The sequence below is a fragment of the Strigops habroptila genome, chromosome 5, assembly GCF_004027225.2.
Source record: "Strigops habroptila isolate Jane chromosome 5, bStrHab1.2.pri, whole genome shotgun sequence".
Lineage (NCBI taxonomy): Eukaryota > Metazoa > Chordata > Aves > Psittaciformes > Psittacidae > Strigops > Strigops habroptila.
The window spans coordinates 37,672,008-37,696,658 of NC_044281.2; the positions used below are offsets into that span (position 1 = coordinate 37,672,008).

Sequence of the window (24,651 nt, forward strand, 5' to 3'; positions counted from 1 at the left end):
GGGGGTTTTGCATCTTTGCATGGCTGCGTTATAAGTGCTGCAGTGACAGGGCAGCAATTTCCTCCCCATTTCTTTCACTGGTTGCAGAATCCCCATGCCTGCCCAGAATAGGGAAAACATTGTCATCTCCTGGTGGCACCTTTGTCCCCACAAGCTGAGTGAGGCGAGTGGCCCAGGCAGAGTGGGCACGGGTAGCGAGACCTAACCTCTCCCTGTAAAGCCTTCTGGCTTTCTTCCTCTGGCAGAGCCAGTGTGATGGAGCTAAGGCAGGGAAGCAGCATGGCAGAGGTGGTCCAAAAGGAGGGATGGGGCAAGGAGGCAGAGGAGCAAGGCGGGGTTTGGAGGACAGGATGCCCAAGTCACAGATTGCAGCTCCGTACTCCATTTCCCCCTCTCAAACCAGGCACCCTGGTCCTGGTCCTTGCTTTCTGCAGGATATCCTACAAGGAAGAAAAAGAACTGCTGGAGATGGTGGCTTAACCCACAAGATGCAGTTATAGCACTAGTCCCTGCCTTGTAATCACTCACGTGAGTCCAAAACAAACCATGTATCAGTCGCTACAGCTTACCTCCATTAGGGACTCTGACAGCAACATCCTTTGCTGCTGGCACTGGCACGCCTGCAGCATTCAACCCAAAACCAGGTTGGAGGGATGCTCACGGGGATCCCTATGTTGCAGCTGCTGCTCAAGCTGAATTCAAATCCCTGCAGATGCCAAACCCAGCAGGAACTCAAGAGTGATGAACATGAGAGAAGTGAGCAGATTGGTTTTTGTAGGTTTTTTATTAGACTAGGAAATATAATTTATTGCATAAAAATTAATTTGTTACAATAGGAATGCTAAACTTTATTTACAGTTCTTTAGTTTACAGAATAAACAGACGCAGTTTTAGAGGATGCCACCAGGCCCATCCCCTGGACATATAAATATGGAAACAGATTGTGGAGCAAGAGACGGACACTGCCAGCATGACACGGACCACAGGTTTGCCTTTGCCAAAATGCCTGGCCAGAGAAACCCCCAGTCACGGAGGGAAGCAGAAGGCTCCTGGGAGCTGGCTCCCATGGGAGATGGGCAGCAGGCACTCAGAGGAGCAGGGTGAGGAGCAAACCCTGCCTCCCCCCGTCCTGCTCCTAGTGCAGGTTCCCTGGTCTGAAAAATGGGGAGAACCTCCCCAAACACACGCTGGTGGATCCAGGCGGCTGCTGCCTGCCAAAAGCGGGGGAAGATGAACACAGACAGACGGGGATGGAGGCAGAGGCACCTACGGGTGGGACGGATGGATGGATGGACGGAAGGGTGCGCATGTTGGCGCAGTGATCTGTGAACTAGAGACGGAATGAAAGCGAGAGAGATTCAGACACAACCAGAAAGAAGAGCATCTCATCTCACAGAGAGCACCCCAGCATTGAGAAAGGAGCCCTATAAAATGCCAACAGCTGGTTTGATCCATCAATTCTTCACTTCTTTCCAAATTTGCTTAGTCTCCTTCAGCTCAGAGACGGGGTGTCAGAAATCAGATGATCAAATGCAACCTAAAGGATGGACAAAACCCTTCCCATGTGACACAGGAGCTCACCCAGCAGAAGTCTTCCCATCTAGCACAGAGGAAAGAGATCCCCTCTCTCTCACAACCTTGAAAACCCAGAAAGAAAGGAATCCCAGAGACCCCAGAGTACAACAGGGAGCAGCTCTACACATCTGATCACTGCTTCAAGAGCTGCCAAGAGGAATCATACCTGTGCCCAAGCAATACTGAAAACTCCTCCCGAGTCACCCTTCAAAGGCAATGCTTTCAGTCATGGCATGGTTCCCCAAGTCCTGAGTTTGCTCCAGTTCCCAGTGTGCTGCAGGCACCCTGTAACACCGTGCCAGAGCTTTGCAGCCAGGACCTGCTCTTAATACTTCCGCTGATGGAGAATCCACAGCCTTACCATGTGATCTAGTCTAATCCTTTTATTCATTTATTTATTTTTAAACAGACATTTCTAAGATATAGCACTCACTGAGTAACTATTTCTATCTGCAGGCAATCTAAATTTTTACCTTCATTGGAACACCGTATCTTTGCAAGGAACCTTGTTCCTGCCTACCTCTTGATGACTTTCTATTCATTCTACAACTTCTCCATCGTTATAAAAGGTCTGTTACAGGGAAAAACAAAAAGGAGCTGCAATGAGAAGATGGAAACCCGATTGCTGCTTATGATGCTGTCCCTCGCATGAAAATTCTCAGCCTGGCTTGCAACTTGGAGATATTGAGGTCTCCCTCCCTGAATCCCTGCTGAAATACTGCATCAAAAAACAGGCACGAGCATGTGGACTCGAGACCAATGCAGTTTGCATGGGGCTGCATCCTGGCCCGCCAGCCCTCTGCTCTCTCTGGACCCCTGGCACAACCTGCTTATCACCTCCTTCTGACCACAAAGCCTAGGTTTGGGGTGCTCACTGCAAAAACCCTGGCGGGTTTAAAACATCCCGCCTTTGGCCTGTGGGTTGGTGCAGGACTGAAATCTTTGGTTTGTACTGAAGTTATGTAAATGAAGGTGTAGTCATCCTAAAAAGCTCCCCCAAATGATGCCAGGGAAGAATTCATTAAAAACACCCATATCTAGATGCACTTCCCCCCTGAACCCTAAATGCAGGGCAGAACCCCTCACTCATCCTTGCAGGCGGAGGGGGACCCCTTGCTCCACCAGGCACTGCTGCCAGGGAAAGGGGAGTTTGCAAGGAAAAAGTTTTGGGGAGGGTCTCAGCTGGCCCTGAACCAGAGGAGCGTAGAGGCACTTCACCCTACGGACTCCCCGGGGGTCCCAGGACATGTAAACATGTTTTGCTCCATGATTTTCCCTACAAAAGTGTATTCATTTAAATCTCTCTGCCACCCCAACCATAGCAATGCTCTTGCTCTCACACACACACAAAAAGATTTATAAATCTGTCTTTTTTTTTTTAATTTTTTTTTTTTTTTTTTTTTAAAAAAGGACTCATCCAAAGATCTGGATAATAAATTATTTGCGTTTCCTAAGAAACTTTTTTTTCCTTTTTTTCTTTCTTATTTGCCTTGTTAAGCTGTCTGAAGCTTTTGACAGAAGCAAGCCGTTCGCCTAGATTGTACTCATCTCTTCAACGCAGAAATGCTGTTAAAGGAGGAGCAGGGGAACCCAAACAAAGAAGAAGAAGGAAAGCCCCCATCCCAACTTGAGAAGCCCTAATTCCTCCCCATGCCATGAGGAGAAGGAGAAAGAGGAGGAAGAGGAATGCTGCGTAACACTTGAATTCCTTGTAAACGCTGAGGATGGGTCTCTAAGGCTGACAGTGATACGGGGAGGGAGGGAGAAGCGACAGCCTCAGCCCTTCCTCACTCAGCTGCTGCCTGGGGATGGATGTGCCTCTCCTCTCTGTCAGAGAAGGGCCCCCCCGTTGCCCCCTGTTTCATCCAGCCCAGCAGCCGTGGGGAGCACCATCAGCAGTCTCCCTCCGTGGCCATGACCACCAACATCTCACTCTTGCCCATTTCTTCTAAGGCACTGGCCAGGGTGTTGAGATCACCGTCGTCTTGGTGCTTGGCTTCCCATAAGTCCAGGAGCACCCCGGTGGGGCTGGCTTTGGTGGCAAAGTAGTTCAGATACCTGCGAAGGAGAAACAGAGAGAAAGTCCAGGTTGGTGCAGTGCCCTTCAGGGATGGAAGGAGGGAACACACTGGAGCAGCAAACCTGTTTGCAAGATGAACCCTGATACAAATGCCGTAACGCAAATGCCAAAGCCCTTGAGAAACTATCTTCAATTTTTATACAGAGCTGGCATTCATGCAAAAGCAATGCAACCTTTGTTTTGCTGAAATTACCCTCCCTTCCTTTGGCCCTTGGTGTTGAATCCAGACAGGAACAGCACAAGCATGGTCCTAGATAAATTACACAAGAGACACATGGCTGTGGCACAGATTGATGCATGGATATAGATGGGTATAACTATGCATAGCTATATCCATATTTATGGGCAGACATATATAGCTGGACACAACCTAGCTGGATGCCTGCAGCATGGAGGGAGGGCAGGGCGAAGTGCCTCTGCCTGGGGCACAGGAGGGGAAAGCAAAGCATGCAGAGACCCCCACCGGTCCATGGAGAGCTTCTGGGCAAGAAGTCTCCAGTCATTTCCCCTGGAGTTGGGAGCATCCAGGCTGTTGCAGATCTTCTGCCGGATGGAGAGGGGGATTTTGAAGGCGTAGGGTCCCAGCTGGGTGGTGGTGGTGTTGGTACCACTGTGGTGGGAGCGGAGGGTGTCGAAGGAGCTGGCATGCTGCAAGGTGAAGAACAGGGTGAGATGTTGCAGCACAGAGCGGCTCCTGAGCATGACCCTGTGCTATCCCCCCACCTCCCCACCGCTCACCTCTCCCAGCATGATGTGGAGCTGGAAGATCTGCCCTTCCCCTTCCACCTGCCGGACGCAGATCTTGCAGGTGAGCTCAGTGGAGGCCTGGCTGTACCTCTCCAGTGTAAAGGTGCAGTGCAGGGCTCGCTGGCTGCCGCTCCAGATGTGATAGAAAGGGATTTCCTGAGGACCACCAAAGCACGGGCTCAGTGAAGGCTCCAGCAGATCCCTTGGGAGATCCCACTCCCACCAGCCACCCCATGGGGACAAGATGGGACAGAGGGACCCTACAGACAGCATCCCACCAGAAAACCAGTCCCGCTTACTCCTCCACCCCTGTGGGAGACAACTCTGGAGGCAAGACTAGGGCACTCACAATCCCACAGAGCCTGGCTGAGAATGGTGTCCCCTGTCTGGGACCCTAGCTGGCCTTGCCTTTGCCACTTACCTGGTACTTGGCCAGCAGCTTGCTCCTCCACAGTGCATGGGGGATGTCATGGATGGAGAGACGCAAGTTGTGGTAGCTGTCCTTGAAGGGCAGGGACTTGGGCTCCTCCAGTAGGTACCCACCCAGTGTCCGCTCCAGCTCCAGCACCTCCTGCAGGCAACATGACAGGCAGTGTGAGACCAAGGAAGAGCAGGGGCTGCTCCTCTCCTCCCTCCATACCCAAAGCTAGGTATGTTCCTGCCAAGAGGAGGCAGCAGCAGCAATAAGCCCAGACAGGAGAGCAGCCTTTGCCACCCTGACAGCTGCTCTCCAAGAACTTGCCAACTCATCTTACATGCCAGCCCCACCTACAACTTGAACTTTATAAAGTGAGCATCAGTATATGCCTCTGTACTCCTCAGACAATGCAAAGGTCCAACACAAAGGTCAGGCACTCTTTTCAAGAGCGCCATCCTATTTGTTTTTAACACCATCCCACTATTACACCAGCAGCTCTTACGAGAAAAATGCAATCCAGCAGCCAGAGTGCTGCCTGCATCTCCACCTAGAGGCACTAAAGCAATCCTGACACCACAGGGCAAGTCACAGGGAGTTAAACAGCCACAGCACCAGTGGTCCAGATAGCTTAAGGATCAAAACTCAAGCTTCCCAGTTTGCACTCGATGTTATCTACATCACAAAACTCTCCCAAGGAGGGGAGAGACATGTCTCCATGAAGGAATAACAGGATCTGTAGAAAAATGATGCAAATCACAGCAGCAGGTGTTTTCTGTGCGAGAGAGAGAACGCTCACCCAGCCGCAGCAAAACCTCTCATGTAATCTCCGCAGAAAGGAGCCAAGCAACACCCTCATTGTTTCCTTCGGAGAGGGTGAGGAAGGACAGGGAAAACAGTAAACATGCTTATTAATTACTTCACTGTGGTCACTTTGCAGGCAGTTGCATCAGGTTGTCTGCTCCTTGGGGCCAGGCCATCCTGAGAGACACCAGGCAGCATCTTGCCACCAGTACAAACAGCTTTGGGAAGCAGAGGAAGCCTGCACCAGCATCACAAGGTAAGCTTACCTTCAGAGCATCTGGCGTGTCCTCTAAGCAGTAGACCTTGAGGCTGTACTCCAGGGAAGTGCAAACGGTGGGGGCGAAGATTGCCAGCTGGAGTCTCTTGATGGCTGACCTGGAGTAGGACTCTCCAATGAAGACATAGGTGCCAAGTTGGTCTAGCAAAATGTGGCAAGACTTGGCTTCCAGCTGGCAGTAACAGGGAGTATTGAGGGTCTCCTCATCCAGGGTCACAACTTCCTGCAGGGAAAGATGGGAAATCAAGGATGGGGGTCAGCACATCATCCAGGGAGTTGTGTCCTGCAGTACTCATGGTCTTTACTGGCTGCAGGGACTGGCTTCCCACCTTACCTCCCAGTTTCCCTGGTGGGACTGTGTTTTCAGCTGGTAAATCCAATCTGAGGAGCCGACATCAGCACAGTGGGGAATGGTCAGGACAACAGGGCGACACAGGAGCAAGCCGGTGGGTCCGCAGGTCACTGCTGGACTCAGCACCGTCTGTGTGCCTTCGGACGGCAGGCTGGGGAGGGGAGAGAGAATACCGGTTGGAAGGAAAGCCTTACGGCAACCAACAAAAAGCAGAAGCATGGATGGCACGGTGTGACTTACAGGGCACTTTCTGCCTTGTTGAGAACCAGGTACATCTCATAGAACTTCCCCTGTGGGATGGCTCCATGGGGCACCAGCAGACTCACCCCTAGCATGGAACACACAGGCATCAGTCACAAAACAAGGGAGAAACAACCAGGGAGAAACCACCCCTCTACCCTAGCTGGTGAGCACAAGGACAGAAATGACACAGGGCAGCCCAGAGCACCCCAGGAGAAACATCTCTAGATGTTCCTCAGCTGCACTGCTTACGCGGAGGAGCCAGGCCACTGCATTAGGAAGCAAAACCACAGGTTGCATCTTTTTGCAAGGAACTGGCCCTGGGTCAATGGCAAGGCCAGCTAGCAAAGTCCCAGGAGGCTTTGATCTCCAGTCTGAGAAGCCTGGCTTGGGAATGGCTTGCTGCCTTCCTCCCCTAAGCCAGCTTTGGGATAGGAAAGGGTTGCTCATGGCAGGCAAGTCTGCTGGGACAAGAGCAACTCCTTGATCATTCAGCAGCCAAACATGCCCTTCTCCCCAGCCTGGGGCTTACCAGTGCCCGGAATGGTGAGCCTTCCCCCCAGGTAGCCAAATGTGCCACTGGCGCTGTTGCCGTGCTCCCGAGGCAAGCTGAGGAGATGCTGGGAGCCCAGGGCTTTGCTCCGCATGTTCACAAAGTGGCTGTCCCTGGTGCTGTCCCCTGGGTAGGTGCCAGTGGTGGGGACCCCTCCGAGCAGGTCTGTCCCCTCATGGAGCCCCGGCGAGGAGGAGGCAGTGGAGGAGTTGTACACTTTGATCTTAAGGTTGGGGAGAGGGTCAAGCAGGGGGGAGTTGGTCATGGGGATCTTGTCTGAGGAGTCCTGCAGGGCGTACATGGGGCCGCGGTACACCCCGGCGCTGGCCGTCAGGTCTGGCTGCATTGAGGGGTGCAGCAGCTGAGGGTTGTCTGTGGGAGGAGGAAACTCGGATGGGATGAAGATGGCAGTGGAAACAAGGATGTAAAAGCATTGCTTGACTGGAAGAGATGCCTCCATGCCCAGCAAGGGATAAAGGGCACACAGGAGGTACAATGGGTACGCTCCCGGCTACATCTGTCTGCCTTCCACCATGCACTTGGAAGGGAACTGCTGAGCATCATGACTAAGTGAGGAGCAATATCCTACAGTAAATCTCTGCCACATTTGCTTTGCAGATGCTTTGCCCTGACTCCAACCATCAACACCTGACCACTTCCATGGAGCCCTCAGCCTTCAAATACCAGCATATTACCCTAGAAAATTTGGGCTGGGGTCCACCTGCCCCCTACTGTGACTTGAAGCTTGACTTTCTCTCTGCCTGTGCTTGAGCTGGTGAGCAGGACCTGCGTGGAATATGGCTCTTACCATGCCGGGAGGTCTTGAAGTTGACAGGGTGGAAGCCTCCGGTCAGAGCAGCTGATGAGTCTGTGATGTCCGTGTCAAAATCCCGACATCTCCTCCGGTACACCACCACCCCCACAGCCATGAGGATCACGATGAAGACAAAAATGGCCACCACCAGCCCAGCATACAGGGCCACGTCGCCTGTGGCCTCCAGCACTGGAAGAGATTAAAAAAATTAAAGTGAAAAAAGGAGCACTAGAAATGCACATCAAGATCCACCAGTGCTCCCCAACCCTACCACTAACTCAAGACATAGGCACAAAAGAGAAGATGCATACTGGGCCTGCCTGGAAAAGCTGTGGCAGGAGGATGGAGGGTGTTTCCTAAGAGCGGTCCAGAAGTCAAGAGTGATGCCAGAGAATGAGATGGAGGTGAACCCCTCAAACCTTTTGAGGACACTTTGCCACAGCTCATGCAAACTTTACCAGAGCACCAAGAATCACAGAAACATTAGGTTTGTGCAGCTCATATTTGTGAATCTATCAACCCTCACATCCTAATGGAGACAACCCTGGGAGTAAATGTAATGCCTATCTAATGCATCTCATATATATGTACTTGAGCTGCGCATCCAACTGGAAAGATTCAATGTCACTGTATCTATATAGACACCCCTCAGCTTCCCCATCTTTCCTTCCCCTGCCACAAGGCTCTTGATCTTTATATGCCTGGTATAGCTTGAATATATTTGCTCAGAAAGGAGAGGGATGAAGAAGGAAGTCAGAGCACGGTAAAGCCTCCAGCAGCAGGAGCCAAGCATTCACAACCCATCCGTCTCTCCTTCTTCCCTCCATGCTTGCTCACATCTCTTGGTTTCTATAGTTTTGTGCTGGAGTGAAGCCCTGTCCTAGGCCTGATGATCTCAAACATGTTAAGACTATGCCACTTCTGGGAGGTGTCACCTTGTCCCCGAGTCCACTCATTTGGATGCAAGAAACAGGAACCCTGATGCACCCTGGGAGCCCCAACTCAAGGAAGGGAGTCCTTACAGTGGGGTGACGATGCCTGAAGTAGCTTTGGTGGCATGACACTGGCTGCATTGTGGTGCACCCAAGAACTGCAGGCAGCAAAAGGATGACGGGAGCAGGGGTGCAAAATGGGTCATATTTATAGCTTCAAGCAGAGCACATGATTTAATATACACAGGAGTTCTGGGGTGGCCTTTAGTTGCTCCCTTTTCCAACCCTGTGCTTCCCTAGCTGTTGAGGAACCCTACCATGGATCCAACAGAACAAAACCAAAGCAATGCTGCACAAAGAAACAAAATGGCCATGAAATGAGCACTTACGGTGGCTTTTGGGTTCGCTTAGAACTCTCTTATCTGTTAGGGAAAAAAAGTTAGAAAACAAAAGGTGAAGGTGGTGATGGTGTGATGGTGATGAGATGAAACAGAAGGCTGGGGGGATGGAAGCCAGCCCAGGGGGCGTGAGGAGCCACAGCATAGTGGGGAAAAAGGGGAGAGCAGCATCATTCCCTGGGGCACTCAGAAAGCCAAGTAAAAGTGCAGTGATGAGGATATCCCCATGCCCAGGCAGCCCCTGGGATGCCAGCCCCACTTACATGACTTCGGGCATTTCTGGCCATAGCAACATTAAAGGGGACAGTGGTGTCACACAACAGCAGGTGGCAGCATCAGCTGCTCAGCTTTCAGTGTGCCCACTCAGCGCAGCAGCACTATTATCATCATTACTGAGTTTTTAACTAGCTGCTGCCGCAGAGCTCCTACCAAGCAATGACCCAGGTCAGGTGTTTTCTAGTGAGACTGAGAAACCCCTCCTGGCTTGCCCCCACTAACCACAACCAGCCTTATTTCAGCAGAGACCCCAAACCTAGAGCTATTTCAGAAAGCTTGGTGGGACATTTAGATCCACCAAAACTCCCCAAACCTTTCTTCCCACCAGGTGAGAAAAGAAGGGCTTTGGAAGGGGTGAGCGTGGTTAAAAAAAACTTATTAAAGACACAATTTACAAATCAGGTGGCAGCAACGCTGCTGCCTGCCCCATCAACTTGGAGGCACAGCCAACAACAACACGGCCAAGTGCCAGGGCAACATGGCCACCGGCATCATTTACAGCGCTGGTCCCTGCCCTCCTGCCCACATACTCACTCTGTAGGCAGAGCCCATCAGTGCAGTTTTTGGAGTCAAGCAGCACGCCGCTGCAGTCCTTGCCACCATTGCGGGGAGCCGGGGCGGCACACTCGCGGCTGCGCCAGTGGGTGCATTCGGTGCTGCATGCTGACCACTTGCTCCACTCTGTCCATGCACCGTCCACTGCAGACCGCAAAACACAGGCGCATCAGTAACGGCTTCAGGGCTCATTCCCCAGAGCCAGAATGTCTCTGTTAGCAAAAAGGTGCCTATGCCCATGTCAGGGCTTCCAGAGACCTTCAGGGAGCGTTAGCCCAGCAAACCAAACCCCGCTGCCGTCTGAGGAGGTTAAGTTGTACCTCTACAGACATCTCCAGCTCTTTTAAGTCTTGGCAGACTGAAAGATGCTTTGGTCTCCTAAGCCCCTGTCTCCTTGGAGTGCACTGGGAGCACAACCGGACCATCCAACCTGGGGGACAGGAAGAGCGGGCAAGCCAGTTTCTGAACCCACCTTACCTGGGCAGAGGGTGGTGCAGGTGATTTTCTGAAAAGGTTGCCCATCACAGAAGGAGCCGCCGTTCAGTGGCGCCGGGTTGGTGCATGTCCGGGTGCGCTTCTGCCAGCCCCGGCCACAGCGGTTGTTGCAAGGAGACCACTCGGACCAGGTGGACCAGCCACCATTCACTGCAAGAGGAGAGGACAGCGTTAAACAATCAAACAGAGCCCATTTCAGCAGGGCCTGGAGGTAAGCCTAGGGTTTGCCAGGTCCTCTGTTCTTACATCTTCCATGACACTCTGGAACAGCTCACCCTCATGAAAAGCAAATCATGAGACGCCTTCTCATGTCACACACCCCATGCACAAGGTGCTCAAACCTCTTTGGTCCCTTTTCAACCTTACATCTGGCCACAGCAGATCTTTGGTTCTGTAGCAAAGTTCAGCCAAATGCAGCTTTTCAGCTGGGTCTAAACCCCACCCCACCTTCGTACCCAAATGAGAAGGCTTGGAAATACCTACACCTAATAAACTCTTCTAATAGCCTGCACAAGCTAGTAGAGGTTCCCGTTTCGCAGATATTGGGTATTAATTCAATGAAATGCCCTGGTGGGGTTCGCTCCTACCACTCCTAGAAAGTGCCTGTATTTCCCGTTGGCTTGGGGACATGGCCAGCAACAAAGGTCCCCTCCCCAAGAGCAAGAGCCAGTACCGTAGACTATGACGGCAGCTGTGGTGCTACGGCGTTTGGCTACAATGTTCTTGGCCATGCAGGTGTAATTAGCAGTGTCCAAGAGCCGAGCCTGTTTGATGATGAGGTTGTGATCGATGGTGATCAGGAAGTTGGTGTCCTGGGTGGGATCGATGACATCTTCGTTCCTCAGCCACTCCACCTAGCAATGCAAAGGAAAGGATGGTTAACGATGGTGATTAAGCTGATTAAGAACTGAACACTCAGCCAGGAAAAGCTCATCATGAAGTTCAGTGGAAATGCCCATCCCATGTGCTCCCCACCACCACGCTCTCCAAGAAAGCTACGACATGACTGCTTAAGAAGGCTGTTTACAAAGGGCATGAGCCAATATCATCACTGAGCATGGGTGAGGGCATGAGCAAGGAGAAGAAACATCAGGTCAGAGGGGCTGAATTCACCAGCCCTGGTAGAGAGTAAAACTCCTCAGACCAGCGTATGACCTGCCCCAAAGCCCTCCTCATCCTTATTACCAAGACCACTAATACCCTCAGCACCACAACCACTGATTGGCCAACCTTGCCTCTGACTGTACTGATTTCTCCTCAAAAGCTGGGCCAAACCAGGCCTGACCAGGGCATGCTACTGCTGTTTTGGCCAAGGATGGAACATTGTGACTGCCATGAATCCACAGCTACTGGGGACTGATAGATCTGTGGGAAAGAAAAGCACCACTACCATGGCAGGGAAAACCATCTGTATTGACTTTCCCAGCCCTTGGCTCTCGCTTGTAACTGCTCCCCTTCAGACAAGTCATTGGGTGCCTCCTTGTTAGGTCTTCCCTCTAACGAGTTAAGAGCACATCAGGAAGCATGGGAGAGGTGGTTGAGCAGGTGCTGAGGTTACATGTGTTATTAGATGTCAGAATAACAGATCCACTACCCAAAATAAACAATTCTGCTGAATAATGAAAGCTGACGAACTCAGCACATGGCCGCAAGCCATCTGCAAGGATGTGCCCCGTCTCTCCTCAGGATGGGAGGGGACATCCCACTGGGCATTTCTTCGGGCTTCTGAGCTGCTCACCTCTGCCTGTGGCACCCCCTCGGGCGGGCGGCACTGCAGCAGGACCTCATGCTCCAGTGGGACCTCCTTGCCCAGTGGCTCCTGGTCAAAGTTCTTCCGTAGGTCTGGGAGGGAAAGGAAAACCCAGGTATTACCAGCCCACCTCAGAAACCAGGAAACCTGCAAAGCCTTGGTGAGAAAAGAGCACTGCCTCAGTCCCAGGGGCCCACAAGTAGGGAAATCCCTCTGGCATAGCACAGCTAGAACAAAACATGTCCTGGAAGGAAGGATCTGAAGTAAGTTTTCCAGAATGGATTCGGCACAGCACACAGTGCTCAAGGACGATGCCTTTCCTCCTTCATGCATTTGCAAGCTTATACCCCCCTCCTGTCTTTTCCTTTTGGGCTAAATCTCAGCTTAACCACTGTTTCTTCAACCCTTCCACTTCTTTCCCTGTCTGGACTCTGAACCAGGACATTTCTTTTTGAAGGGGAGAAAATGAGATTTGCACAAGAGCTTGGCTCCCACATTGGCACCAAAGCGAATCCCCAAATTCAGAGGTACAGGGGCTTGTTGCCCAGCTCTGCCCCAGTCAGTTCTGGCTGAGCCATGTTCCCAGACTTGCTGGGAACCCAGCCATAGAACTCTGGTGCTGAAATGGGGAATGGCCATTGCTGAAAAGCCAGGCTCACTCAATAAGGAGCTGGCCCGTGTTTTGGGGAATGAGGAGAGGCAAGAAACCCACTGGAGTCCCCAAGGCTGTGTGGGACATGCCAGCTTCTGCTCCCCACTCCAGAGCCTTGAAAGGAGCAGGAGCATCACTAGATGGTGCTGCAATCCTCTAGTACAGCACCCAGCCGTCTACGGCTGCAGCTCCTGCTTGAGCAGGGCAGTGAATCCTTGGTTCATCTCATCTGCTTGGCTCCCAGAAACACCAAACCCTTGGCTGGGGCTGAACAAACCGGCTTCCTCAGTAGCCATCCCTGTACCTCCTTAATTTCCCTGTTAAGACTAAATCCTTCAGCAACATAGCTGATACACCAGCCAGCTCCGTTTTGGATAATGTGTTAGATTATTAGCCCTCTAATAGCAAAATCTGTCTACAACTGGGGAAGCCTGCCTGTTCTCTTATAGTTTTACCATCTCATTTGCTAAGAGAGCAAATTCAGCTGGGTAACAGCCTGATTAATTCACCCTTAATCAGGCCGACACCCACAAACAGCAGCTTAAAGAAGTGACATACGACAGCAGGGACTCCAGGGACACAGAGTTGCTGATTCAGGCAAAGCGTGCAAGGTGCTAACTGTTGGTTTATTAACGATAATAAAGCACTGGGAAGAGCTGAGCACGCTGATGGGCAATGCGGTATTAACCCAGGTAATGCCACAGCCTCTTACCTAGGCAGGTAGGGATAATGTCTGCTCAGAAGCAAACCTCAAGCTGGGATGGGGAGCTAAGACCAGAGCCATCCAGAAAGGATGGGTCATCTCCAACTGATCAAAAAGCACTGCCTTCAACAGGGAGGCAACTTTTGGAGATGGCCAAACCCACTCAACTGCACCCACTGTGTCTTGGGGAAGCCAGGAATGAATGACCTGGCTGCTATTTCAGCTGCCAGAAGCAGCACACACCTGGCTTGACACCACTGCTTTTTTAGCCTGGGATTCAGGGTCATACCTCGGGTTCTGCAAACAATTTCTAAATTGGTGGATTGTGCCCTCTGGAAACCTTTTGGGGCCCCAAAGTGGAAAATAAGTTGGAAGAAGGATTCATTTAAACTAAATTAGTAGACTGTGAGCCGAAGCAGTGCAGGTAGGTAAATGCAGCTTTTGCAGAGAGGCAGGGAACACTGTTGGGGGCGTTGTGTCTGAGCAAGCACTGTATGTACTGGGCACTTACATGCTATGCGGACATATGCCCTGCGGCTCTTCGTGGTGCCTGCAGAGCTCCAGGCCACACACTGGCACCAGTAATCTTCTAAGCCGAAGAGTTCCTCTACCTGCTGCCGGGAGACCTCGATCTGCACCTCCCGCACCAGCATCCCTAGAAGAGGACAGAGGGATGGCATCAGCTTGGCAGGAGCACCCAGGAGGAAGTAAACTGAGGCAGCACCCAAGAGGGCTCAAGGACAAAGGCAAAGAATTGGAGGCGTCTCAGTTTGGCACTTCTGCAAATCAGGGAGACTGTTCCCTCTGGAGACTGACTTCGAGCTGAAGCCAGGGCAATGGCTGATGTGCAGGAGTCTTTTATTTTTTTCCCCAGTGTGGCTGGGCAGGACCAGAACTTTTGACCATTTCAAGAGGCATCACCCTCCTCCACCAGCCCTCTCCCCCAGCACCGACATCTCCATCCCTGCCCACACCCCTTCCCAGCCACTAGAGTTTGAAGGATGCCTCCAAGGCTTTGCTGCAGGGAGAAGCCATCTCTGTAAGCTGCCATTTAAACACAGCTGTAACAAGACAAATAAAAGATCTTAGGAAATGATCCAGCCATGGTGGTGTTTCATGCCCACTGACTCCAAAAAGGGTTACATGCCTCCATCAACCCCCAAACACTCCTGTGAAGTCTGCAAGGTTACCTCGGCCATGTCAAAGGTGCAATGACAAAGGTGGCACCACCATGTCCAGGACACAGTCCCCTGGTCTGCAGGATGCTGAGGCGTGCCTGAAGCATCAACCTTTCATGGCATGGCCATCGCCCAGGGCAGGAGGGACTCAGGGCTTGCTTTTTCTTATTTAAGCAACACCTGCCCTTTTTTTGCAGGTTCTATTTATAAAAAGGCCTCAATATCACAGCGATAGAGAGCTGCTTGCTCCCCAGCTGTAATGTTGTTAGCTCATTCCCAGTGCTGCAAAGAGCAATTACTGCCTCTCTGCCTCCTTCCCACAGAAGAGCTGACAAATGTGCACCAAGGAAATACAAATTGTCACTACTATGCAAGGAAATTGCATTGTCACTACTAAGGGGCGGGGCAGGGGAGGCATTTGGGCCAAGCACTTTTGGAAAACTTAGGGCTTTTAGAAGGACCCAGGACAGAGATGGCGCAAAACCATCTTGACTCTCTGGAAAGCCCCGGTGGGGTGGGTTGAGCAGCCCTGGAAAGGTGGGGAGCATCCTGCAAATGCTCTGCTATCTCTGTAACACCCAAAAGCAAAGATTACCCAATACTGTAGACTAAGCTTATGGCTCACAGGGTTGCCTATTTAAGGGACTTACAGGCATCCAAACACAGCCGCTCTTACTGACCGTCCCTTCTTACCCAGCTGAATTATCTGACTTGGCCTATTTTTGCTTTCTTCCACATGAAACGCTTTGGATCAGACGCAGTCAGAGCATTACTAAGCCCAGATCATTCAAGACATGTCATCTTAAAAGTTGCTTTTTTTTTCTTTTTTTTTTTTCTTTCCTCTTAAGGTGCCTTTTTCCAAGCTTTTAACCGAGGACACTTCAAAAGCCATGAACACCTAACCGTGTTAACCCGTCACTTTGTGGCCAGCTCTCCCCCATGCCCTTTGTGGCAGCTTTCCCTACAAACAGCAGGCATTGCAAACAGAGATTTTTTTAGCACTGTAAACCATTGTGGTTCCGGCTCCTTTTTTCTTAAGGTAGCTGCTGGGCAGATATGCCCACGCTGGCAGAGTTTTACATGCACAGCATCACCTCCGCACTGTCAGTTTGTTCACTGATAGCAGCAATACCATCTCTGAAGCCTGGGTGAAGAAGGTGTGCAGTGTTTCCTCCCCAAATTGCTGGCACATGTTCTTCATCTGCAGACTGCGATCTGAGAGGGAGGAATTGGCCCAAAGCAAAAGAGTCTGCCACTAAAACAGGGTAAGCTCCTGCTCCATGGACTTTCTGCTCCCTTACTGCTCTGTTTTCTCCAGCCTGTTCTACTCAAGAGTTGAATGAATACCCGTTTCTGAATAACCTGCTTCACGCAAGAAGTGGAGCAAATGGTGGGACCAGAAATACAGTGCTTTTCCACATCACTAAACCATGAAACTTCCTGCTACAGGATGGTGGGATGATCCAGAGGAGAAATGAATCCTAACAGCATTTAGACAAATTAACAGGGGGGAATCCATCCAGGGCTGGACCACACTGCTAAGATATTGCCACCAGACCAAGTCGTCCCTTAATCATGGACATTAGAAAGCTAGGAGGTAACAGAGCGAGGTCCATCACTCCCTCTTTGTCCTGGTTCAATACCCTTCCTCTAAGCATCCACCACTGCCACACGCAGGGCACATGAACCTTTGGCTCAACCCAGTGTGGCCACATGTTAAAAATAAATGAATAACCTCTCAGTGAAGGCTGCCCAGTTGCTAATCTGCAGTGGCTTTGCCCTAGAGTAGTGAGGGTTTCAAATCTGGTCTCTGCAAGAACTGGGAGGTGGAGATGGACTCCAAAACGGTGCTGTTGGTGCTACCAACAGCCTCTGTAGAAGCAAGGGGACAGCCTTCCCATGCATGTTTGACCATCCTTCAGACAGAGATCTTCTGGAGGAAAAACACTCCAGGAACAGATGAAGCAGCATTAGGAAGAAAGGCTTCAAAAGCCGCAGAGAAAAGAAATTATCTTCCCTTTCCAGAGCAGGTTCAGGGATGCACCCAAGCAAAAACTGGCTCACAGACAGCACTGGATGAAGCACTGAGGAGATGCCAGGGAAGGGCAAGACTGTGGAAAAAAATCAAAGGGACAAGAGGAGATTCTATAAAAATACTTGTGCTCCTCCAGGCTGACAGTGTCTCTCCTCAGCTCAGCCTGCCTTCTGTGGCCAACACCACAGCAGTTCAAAAGGCCACGTTGGTTTAAAGCCCTCTAGAGATGAGGGATGTGGCATGTTCAGTGATTTGCAGAGAAATGTGACTGTATTCTTCCTCTTCCTGATCAGGCCACAGGTTCCAAAATTGGCACAGACAAGACAAGAGCTGAGCTAAAGCATCCCAATTTTAGCAGATCTACTTTAGCACATGATATATCTAATCCTACATCTTATTCTCATGCCGAGACATTTCAAAGCATGGGGCAGGAAGATCTGTGGAGCCCAATCTCCTGCAATAAGAAACCTCCTAGAATGCCTAAACCACATTCTCATCCCCCCCAGTTTCAGGCAGCCAGCAGCTGACTTGTCCTCTGAGGCAGGGAAGGACTCATCTGCCATTAAAAGGCATTTCAAATCCTACCTGAAAATGTTCTCATTACCCATTAAACATCTAATCCCTTTGTGAACTTGAGTGAGCTGCCAGACTTCGCTACCCCTTGTGGCAATGACTCCTACATGTTGATTAGGCATTTTGCAGGAAAGTGTTTCCTTTTTTTTTTATCAGTTTTAAATGTGCTTCTTTCAAATCACACTTAACAACCCCACGTCCTGCAAATGGGTAAGCATGCAAGCACGCAGGCTGACTTCCAGGGCTGCCATCTAGAGGGACCTTGACACACTTGTAAGGCGGGCTGATGCTAACCTTATGAAGTTTAACCAAGCTAAGTGCAAGGTCCTACACCTGGGTCGGGGCAATCCCAGGCACTGCTACAGGCTGGGCAGAGAAGAGATTCAGAGCAGCCCTGCAGAAAAGGACTTGGGGGTGTTGGTTGACGAGAAGCTTAACATGAGCCGGCAGTGTGCGCTTGCAGCCCAGAAAGCCAACGGTATCCTGGGCTGCATCAAAAGAAGCGTGACCAGCAGGTCGAAGGAGGTGATCCTGCCCCTCTACTCTGCTCTCGTGAGACCTCACTTGGAGTACTGTGTACAGTTCTGGTGTCCTCAACATAAGAAGGACATGGAGCTGCTGGAGCAAGTCCAGAGGAGGGCCACGAGGATGATAAGGGGGCTGGAGCACCTCCCGTATGAAGACAGGCTGAGAAAGTTGGGGCTATTCAGCCTGGAGAAGAGAAGACTGCGTGGAGACCTGTCCTGGGTTCAGCTCAAACCACGACAAGACCTCATAGCAGCCTTCCAGTATCTGAAGGGGGCCTATAAGGATGCTGGGGAGGGACTCTTCCTTAGGGACTGTAGTGGTAGGACAAGGGGTAATGGCTTCCAACTTAAACAGGGGAAGTTTAGATTAGATATAAGGGAGCAGCTCTTTACAGTGAGGGTGGTGAAGCACTGGAATGGGTTGCCCAGGGAGGTTGTGGATGCTCCATCCCTAGCAGTGTTCAAGGCCAGGTTGGACAGAGCCTTGGGCCACATGGTTTAGGGCAAGGTGTCCCTGCCCATGGCAGGGGGGTTGGAACTAGATGATCTTAAGGTCCTTTCCAACCCTTACTATTCTATGATTCTATGATTCTCCAAGCTTCTATGAGGTATGGTGACCCATACCATCATCATGCCTTCATCAATGGCCGGGAAATGGGCAGCTCCTCTACTAAAATTCACTGATGATATAGAAAGAGAGACAAGCTGTGCACAGACCAAGGAAGTGGAAAACATACAAAAGTGACCTCATGAGATTGCAATCACCTGGGGAATGATAAACATGAATCACAGACCTGTTGGTCTGCTTGAAGGAGAATCATCTACAGCACGGATGTGCAAGACAGAAAAGGGCAGAAGTGCCTGGAAAGTAGAGAGCGGAAGGGCAGGCAGGGGGATGCCAGGGCGGGTTTGCTCACCAGTGGCCTCGTCCAGGCTCTCCTTGGTGACGTGGTCATTCTGGTTGACCCACTCCCCGTTGCACTTGAAGTAGATCTGGGTGGCGGGGTTGGCGCGGCAGACGAGCTCCACTGGCTTGTTCTTCACGATGTAGGCATCCTGTGGCTCCAGCAGAAAGTAAGGGAGGGTCTCCGCCGGGGGCGAGGGGAAGGAGTCGGGCAGCACATCGCTGTACTCCAGCCCTGCCAGGGGAGCGAGAGGGTCAGGAGGTGCCCTTAGTCCTGTCCCAGCCGGGACGCAACTCCTGCCTATGCTGCTTCATCCCTCCCTCTCCTTCCCAGCTCTGCCCTGTGTGCGGTGGTGTCACCAACGGCGCTTGCTGAGGATGCTCAGAAAAGCAAAAGAGGGCTGGAGGCTCCCAAAAAAAGAGAAAAGCAATTCTCTGCTAGCTAGACCTGCTGCTGCTGCAGTGTGCATCCTGTTTTTGCCTGGGTACCAGCCCCTTCATCCATATCCCAAGCCCTGGCTGACCCCAAAGACTGGGTGATCTCACTAAATGACACCACGAGATATAAAGGAAAACAAACCCAAGTGTGGGGGAAGGTGACAGGGACACAGAGAGGCTCCAGAGGAGCTAGTGTTCCCCTTCCCAACACTCCCTCCCAAGGCCCTGAGGAACACAAGGGCATGCTCCAAGTAAAATGCCAGCAGGGCTTGTGCTGGGAAACACTGACCACAACCCCAGCACAAATCTCACACATCCTGCTCTTTGGTGGAGTTGTGTTTGGGATCTCAGCCGCCTGCCAACACTTGGATCTCAGCATCACACAACACAGGGGACACTAGCAGCCCCTGCCAGCACAGCCCCCAAGGACCAGCTATCTGCCCATCACACGTAAATGATTGCTTCAGCCCAGCCACCTCCACAGAAATGCAGTCACCCAAAATGCGATCAGGATTCATACAATCCCACCCCAAATAACAGATTGAGTCATTGCTCTGGTCATCTCCATCTTCCTGCTTCTTTTCTTTCAAAAACAATCTAAATGCAAAAACAACCAGAAAAAGAGGTCATGTCTGCTCAGGTCAGGCCAAGGAAAGCCTTGAAAAGGGGCAAGCACCTCAGTGCTTACCCAGGGATGTAATTCCTGAGGAGTGGGAGCCTCAAGGTGGCTCACACCCCCAGCACTGGCTTGGAAAGATGCTGTGACCAACACTGAGGATCATCTGCAGCATCCAGCATAGGAATGTTTCCTGTTTCCAACCAATTTGCCCATTAAGATCAAACCCAAGTATCACAGGACTGATAAAAAACCACATAGATGCACTGGGATGCTATTCCTTAACCTGTTGTTTCTGGGCATCTCGCTAGCAGTCAGGTCACATCATGAGGCATTTCTTTACACCTAGAAGCGTTATGAGCTTTTCCTCCTCCTTTCTTCCCCCAGCAAGAGCTGTGATTCTCTACTCCAGGCACTGCAGCGTGCTGGAAAACAGTAAATAACCCCAGCCCCATGATAACATCTCCAGAGCTGGCAAGGAATAAAGGAGCCCACTCCCTTCGTCACCCTTGGCAAGAGCAGTGCTGCACAGTGAAAATCAGAATCCCAAGATGCAAGGAGGAGCAGCAGAAAAATAATCAGATGTATCAAGAAAACAAGATGACCAAGCTGCCTCCCGAGCAAAAATCAGTGGGGGAAAAAAACACACGAGGTCAGTCGTTTAAAATCCATTTAGGAAAATTGACTTTCCATTTCCATTTAACACAGCACTAAGGGAGAGAGGTAGGACATGTCATAATCCATTAACTACTCTTTTGGAAACAATGAATTAAACTCTGGGCTAATTTCTCTCTCTCTCTGGCTGTCTCTTCACCACCTCTCTGTAGCCGGCCATTTCCTCCCCTATCTCATTTGCAGACCTGTAATTTTCCCAGCACCCCACCACGGGCAGGGAGACAGGGGCATGAGGAGGTGCCAGCCCCCACCCTGCATGGTCCCACACTTCTGTGCCCACATTGAGCCACCAGTCCTGCTCCCCTCTCCTGCTAAGCAGCCTCTCACCTGTATCACAGAGGCAAACATCACTTATTCTTTCTTTTGTAATTTATTATTCAATTTTGCATCCACTGAGTTGTTGTTCTGTTGGTTGGTTGTTGGGTTTTTTTAAAGCCACTTTGATGCCACAAATCTAAATTCCCTGGCAAAGGAGGCTGGCAGGAGACAATCCAACTGGCATCGGAGGCAGCCAACAAAACTTCACTCACGGGCTCATCTGAAAACCTCTCTGAAGTGATGCTCTCCGCATCCCTGCAGCGCGCAGGCTGCAAAGATGGGCCTGAGCTCGGCTGCCGGGAAAGGGCACAGGCAGCACGTGCTGCAGAGCATCCTCAGAAAACCTGGTGCAACGCCTGGGGGGCTCGCTTGCCACCCACCCCCAGGGTAGGGCTGGCTCCTGGGCTTTGTTTTACAACTCTAAGGGCAGGTGGGTTTAGAAAGCAGGCTTGCTATAAGGAATGTAAACACTTGAAGCCCATTAGTCTCTTGGCAGAGCAGTCACCCTCAATCCCCAGCCCTGCCCCGGGCCAGCACCAGCCTCCCCCAGGCACTGCTGAGAGCAGTGGCAGAGATGATAACTACTTCAAGATATACTAACTTTGGCTGTGATGTGGGCCTGAGGTTCTCCATTAAGTTTTTCTTCTGTATCTATGCCAGCTGCTTTTTATTTCTTTTCTTTCTTCCTTCCTATTTTATTGTTGTTTTCTTCCCAAGCCAGGTGTAACACCTCAGGATGCAGGTGAGGAGACCCAATATCCCTGAAAAAGCTAATTTTCAGAATCCTGTGGGGACACACTGAAGCACACGTATCCCCTAACCCAAAACTGCAGGCAAGGAGAGGTCTTCCTCCAGCAGCCAACACTAAAGACACATTTCTCCCACCCCACTGCCACTTTGGTGATGCTAAATGAGACTTTAGGTCATCCAAGAAGATCTCAGAGCTGGGAGGGGATGAGTCACGGCCTGGTGAAAATCACAGTTTCGTGACTCACCCATGATCATCTGCAGCAGGATGGGTGATGTTCTGGACTGAGGTAGGAGCCACCTTGATCCTCCAGCACTAGGTTTGGGGCTGAAACACCACAACTGGTACTGCCAACCCCTGCAGTGATGGGCCCCATCCAACCCCCTGCCCTTGCAGAGGGTCCTCCCAAATCCATGATGGGGGTCTCAAGCTCAATGCTTTGGGTTTCTTCTCCAAAGGGGCACAGTGACTTTAGGGATGAGGATGGTGGAATAGGATGATCTCACCAGCCCTGGCCAGATCCAGCATCTGCTTTTGGTGGTTATACAAACCTGCTTGGTTTAAGGTTTGAACAAAAAAAACCCCAAACCTTTAAAGCTAGGAGCATCCTGGCTGCTGGGAAAATTTAAATCCTGCAAACTCACAACAGCTGAGAGATCTTTTATTTCTGGCCAAGAGAGATCGGAGGCCAAAAAAACAGCTCTAACATGAGACACGGAAATGGTGGGTTTTTTGTGGCAGACTTGTAACGAGGACTGTGCCACAGAGCCCCAACCCCACGGCTACCCCAGGCTCCTGCTCACTCGTGAACAGGAGCAAAGCAAGGGGGAGGCTGATTTCTCAATCCAGAAGACAGCCCTACGTGGCTGAAAAATAGCATTTGCAGCTGGGCAGAGCGTTTGATTCCAGCCCAATACAGTTGCTGGTATTTAAGTGCATTGGGGAAGAATTAAGGCAGAGAAACAACAGGGACTTTGGATGAAAAAAGGGAGGAGACCCATGCTGGGCACGTTTATCATAAGTGATCAAACCAGCCTTTCATCTGCCTTCCCAGTGGCCAGCCACCCGCTGCATGGGAAACATCTCGCTCTGCTAATGCTCAAGAGGGACCTCCCAAAAAAAACACCACATACATCCGGGGGGGGAAGCAGGCTGCTCACACCATGTGGAGGAATGGCTGCTGATCCCGCTGCCCTGACTATCCAGCAGAAACTGCAAAATAAAGAAAACGAAAGCACTTTCCCAGCGGTGCAACACCATCACCTCCGTGTGGCCACTTCTGCTTTGCCCAACACTGCTCTGATCCCACCGGGATGACAATTTGGGCCATTGACTGCAAGAGCAGCACATGCAAGAGAGACACTTTAGCATGCAGAGCCAGGGAAGGAGCCCTGCACAGCCGGGATTTCCAGTACTGTAATCAGACAAGCAATAAAGCTCCCAGCAGCGACAAACTAATAAATATTTGAGAGTGTGCTACACTGACTGTAATCATTGTCTCCCTGGCAGACGTCTACCGGGGGTTCCCATCTGCCGGCTTTCCTCCTTCCCGCTGGAGGTGGGTGCTTGTTTCCCAGCTCCCTTTTGAGGGTTTTGGAAGTCCCAGGCTGTCACCATCCCACAGTCTCGCACTACTTGGGGCATGTGGCTGGGCGCTGAAGTGTAATGTGCTAGAGGATGGGCTGGAGCACAGGCTTCAGTACTATATCTGTATCTGAGGGAGAAGAGACACAGAGGGGACAGCTCCAGGGCTCAAACCCATGGGACCAAACCCTGAAGCCCTGCGGATGAGTGTGGTAGGAGCAGCAAGACAGAAAAGGGAGGAGGGGAATAGGCACCGACGATTTCTTTCCACTACAACCTCCTCTCCCCTATCCCTCATAGCACATTTTAATCTGATGGGGTTGATGTGGATTATCCACAGCATCTGTTCCCCGGAGACTGACTTGCAGATGTTTACAGCCAGCTTTTGCAACTTGGTTAAAGATCAATGACCCCAACCAATACCACCATCTTGCATTGGCAGCAGCACTGGAGCTGGGGTTGAGCATTGACGTCCCCCCTCCCCATCACCCTGAACACACAGCACAAGGGATGGCAAGCCCAGAAGGCTATTCCCCTTGCAGCAGTGGCCAAGTAAACCTCCACAGGAAAGCGTTAAAATCCTCTCCTGCAATTGTTATCCGTCCAAATATTTGGAAGATTACAGGAGCATTAACAGCAGCTGAAGCCCTGTGCCCATCACCCACAGCCACGCATCCCTCCCGCACCAGGCAGGCAGGAATTTGATGTAAGGATTAAGCCAGAACGCGGGCTTTCTCCAGTGGTAAATTTCAGCGGTGGTGGACGCTTAACCCCTTCTGCCTCCATCTCCCCCCATTCATGCCTGTCTCAGGGTGAGCGCTATTTCATGCGAAGGCCTGAGAGGCAACAGTTAAACCCATTCCTGCCTGCTGGGTGGGTAGAAATCCTCCTGTAGAAATTAAAAAAATATAGAAACGACAGCTTATCTCCAGCATTGGAGAAGGCGAGCTTCCTGCCTTCCCAATCCCCCGGCAGGGATGGTGATGGCTCAGGCTCCAGAGACCAAGCTGGCGGGGATACTTCAGCCACCAGCTTGGCTCAAGGAGGTTTCTGAAAGGCTGAAAGTCCCCTCCTCCTGTTGCCTCCAGGGTATATGTATGAACAGACTCATTTAAGGATTAGCATTGATGCCATTTAAGCTCAAGCAAATTGCCATGCCAGAGCAGTGGCATGGCTCACTCCCATGCCAGAATGCCTGCCATACAGAGGAAATCCCTGCTGCAACCCTCGGAGGGACGCAAAGGCATCATCACATCCGATGCAATCTTCATCTCACCACATTTCAGTCAGTCCTGATCTCAGGGGAGGCTGGCATCACCGATCCAGGCCTGCCCTGTTCCTAAGGGCCTCCCATCACAGAAGGCCCTCCTCAGATAATTTCAGGTCCAGCAGTAAACCACAGCTCAGCTTTTCCTTCTAAAAGCACCCTGAGCATCT

The 24,651-nt window shown here is 51.2% G+C and overlaps 1 protein-coding gene across 2 annotated transcripts in view; it reads right to left on the bottom strand.

Moving 5' to 3' along the window:
* Positions 1 to 765: 765 nt before the first annotated feature.
* Positions 766 to 24,651, bottom strand: part of UNC5B (unc-5 netrin receptor B) — a 56,149-nt gene continuing 32,263 nt past the window's right edge. Inside the window, exons 2-17 of one of the 2 annotated variants that reach the window (XM_030488407.1) lie at positions 18,849 to 19,070; positions 14,130 to 14,273; positions 12,252 to 12,355; positions 11,187 to 11,367; positions 10,496 to 10,663; positions 9,998 to 10,162; positions 9,179 to 9,211; positions 7,852 to 8,046; positions 7,023 to 7,415; positions 6,491 to 6,578; positions 6,233 to 6,401; positions 5,888 to 6,121; positions 4,824 to 4,973; positions 4,394 to 4,558; positions 4,119 to 4,303; positions 766 to 3,633 (exon numbers count right to left, since the gene is read on the bottom strand). In XM_030488407.1, coding sequence (XP_030344267.1) covers positions 3,468 to 3,633; positions 4,119 to 4,303; positions 4,394 to 4,558; positions 4,824 to 4,973; positions 5,888 to 6,121; positions 6,233 to 6,401; positions 6,491 to 6,578; positions 7,023 to 7,415; positions 7,852 to 8,046; positions 9,179 to 9,211; positions 9,998 to 10,162; positions 10,496 to 10,663; positions 11,187 to 11,367; positions 12,252 to 12,355; positions 14,130 to 14,273; positions 18,849 to 19,070 — 2,762 coding nt within the window. In that variant the 3' untranslated portion in view covers positions 766 to 3,467. The remainder of the gene's footprint in view (positions 3,634 to 4,118; positions 4,304 to 4,393; positions 4,559 to 4,823; positions 4,974 to 5,887; positions 6,122 to 6,232; positions 6,402 to 6,490; positions 6,579 to 7,022; positions 7,416 to 7,851; positions 8,047 to 9,178; positions 9,212 to 9,997; positions 10,163 to 10,495; positions 10,664 to 11,186; positions 11,368 to 12,251; positions 12,356 to 14,129; positions 14,274 to 18,848; positions 19,071 to 24,651) is intronic. The other variant, XM_030488408.1, reaches the window with a different exon arrangement.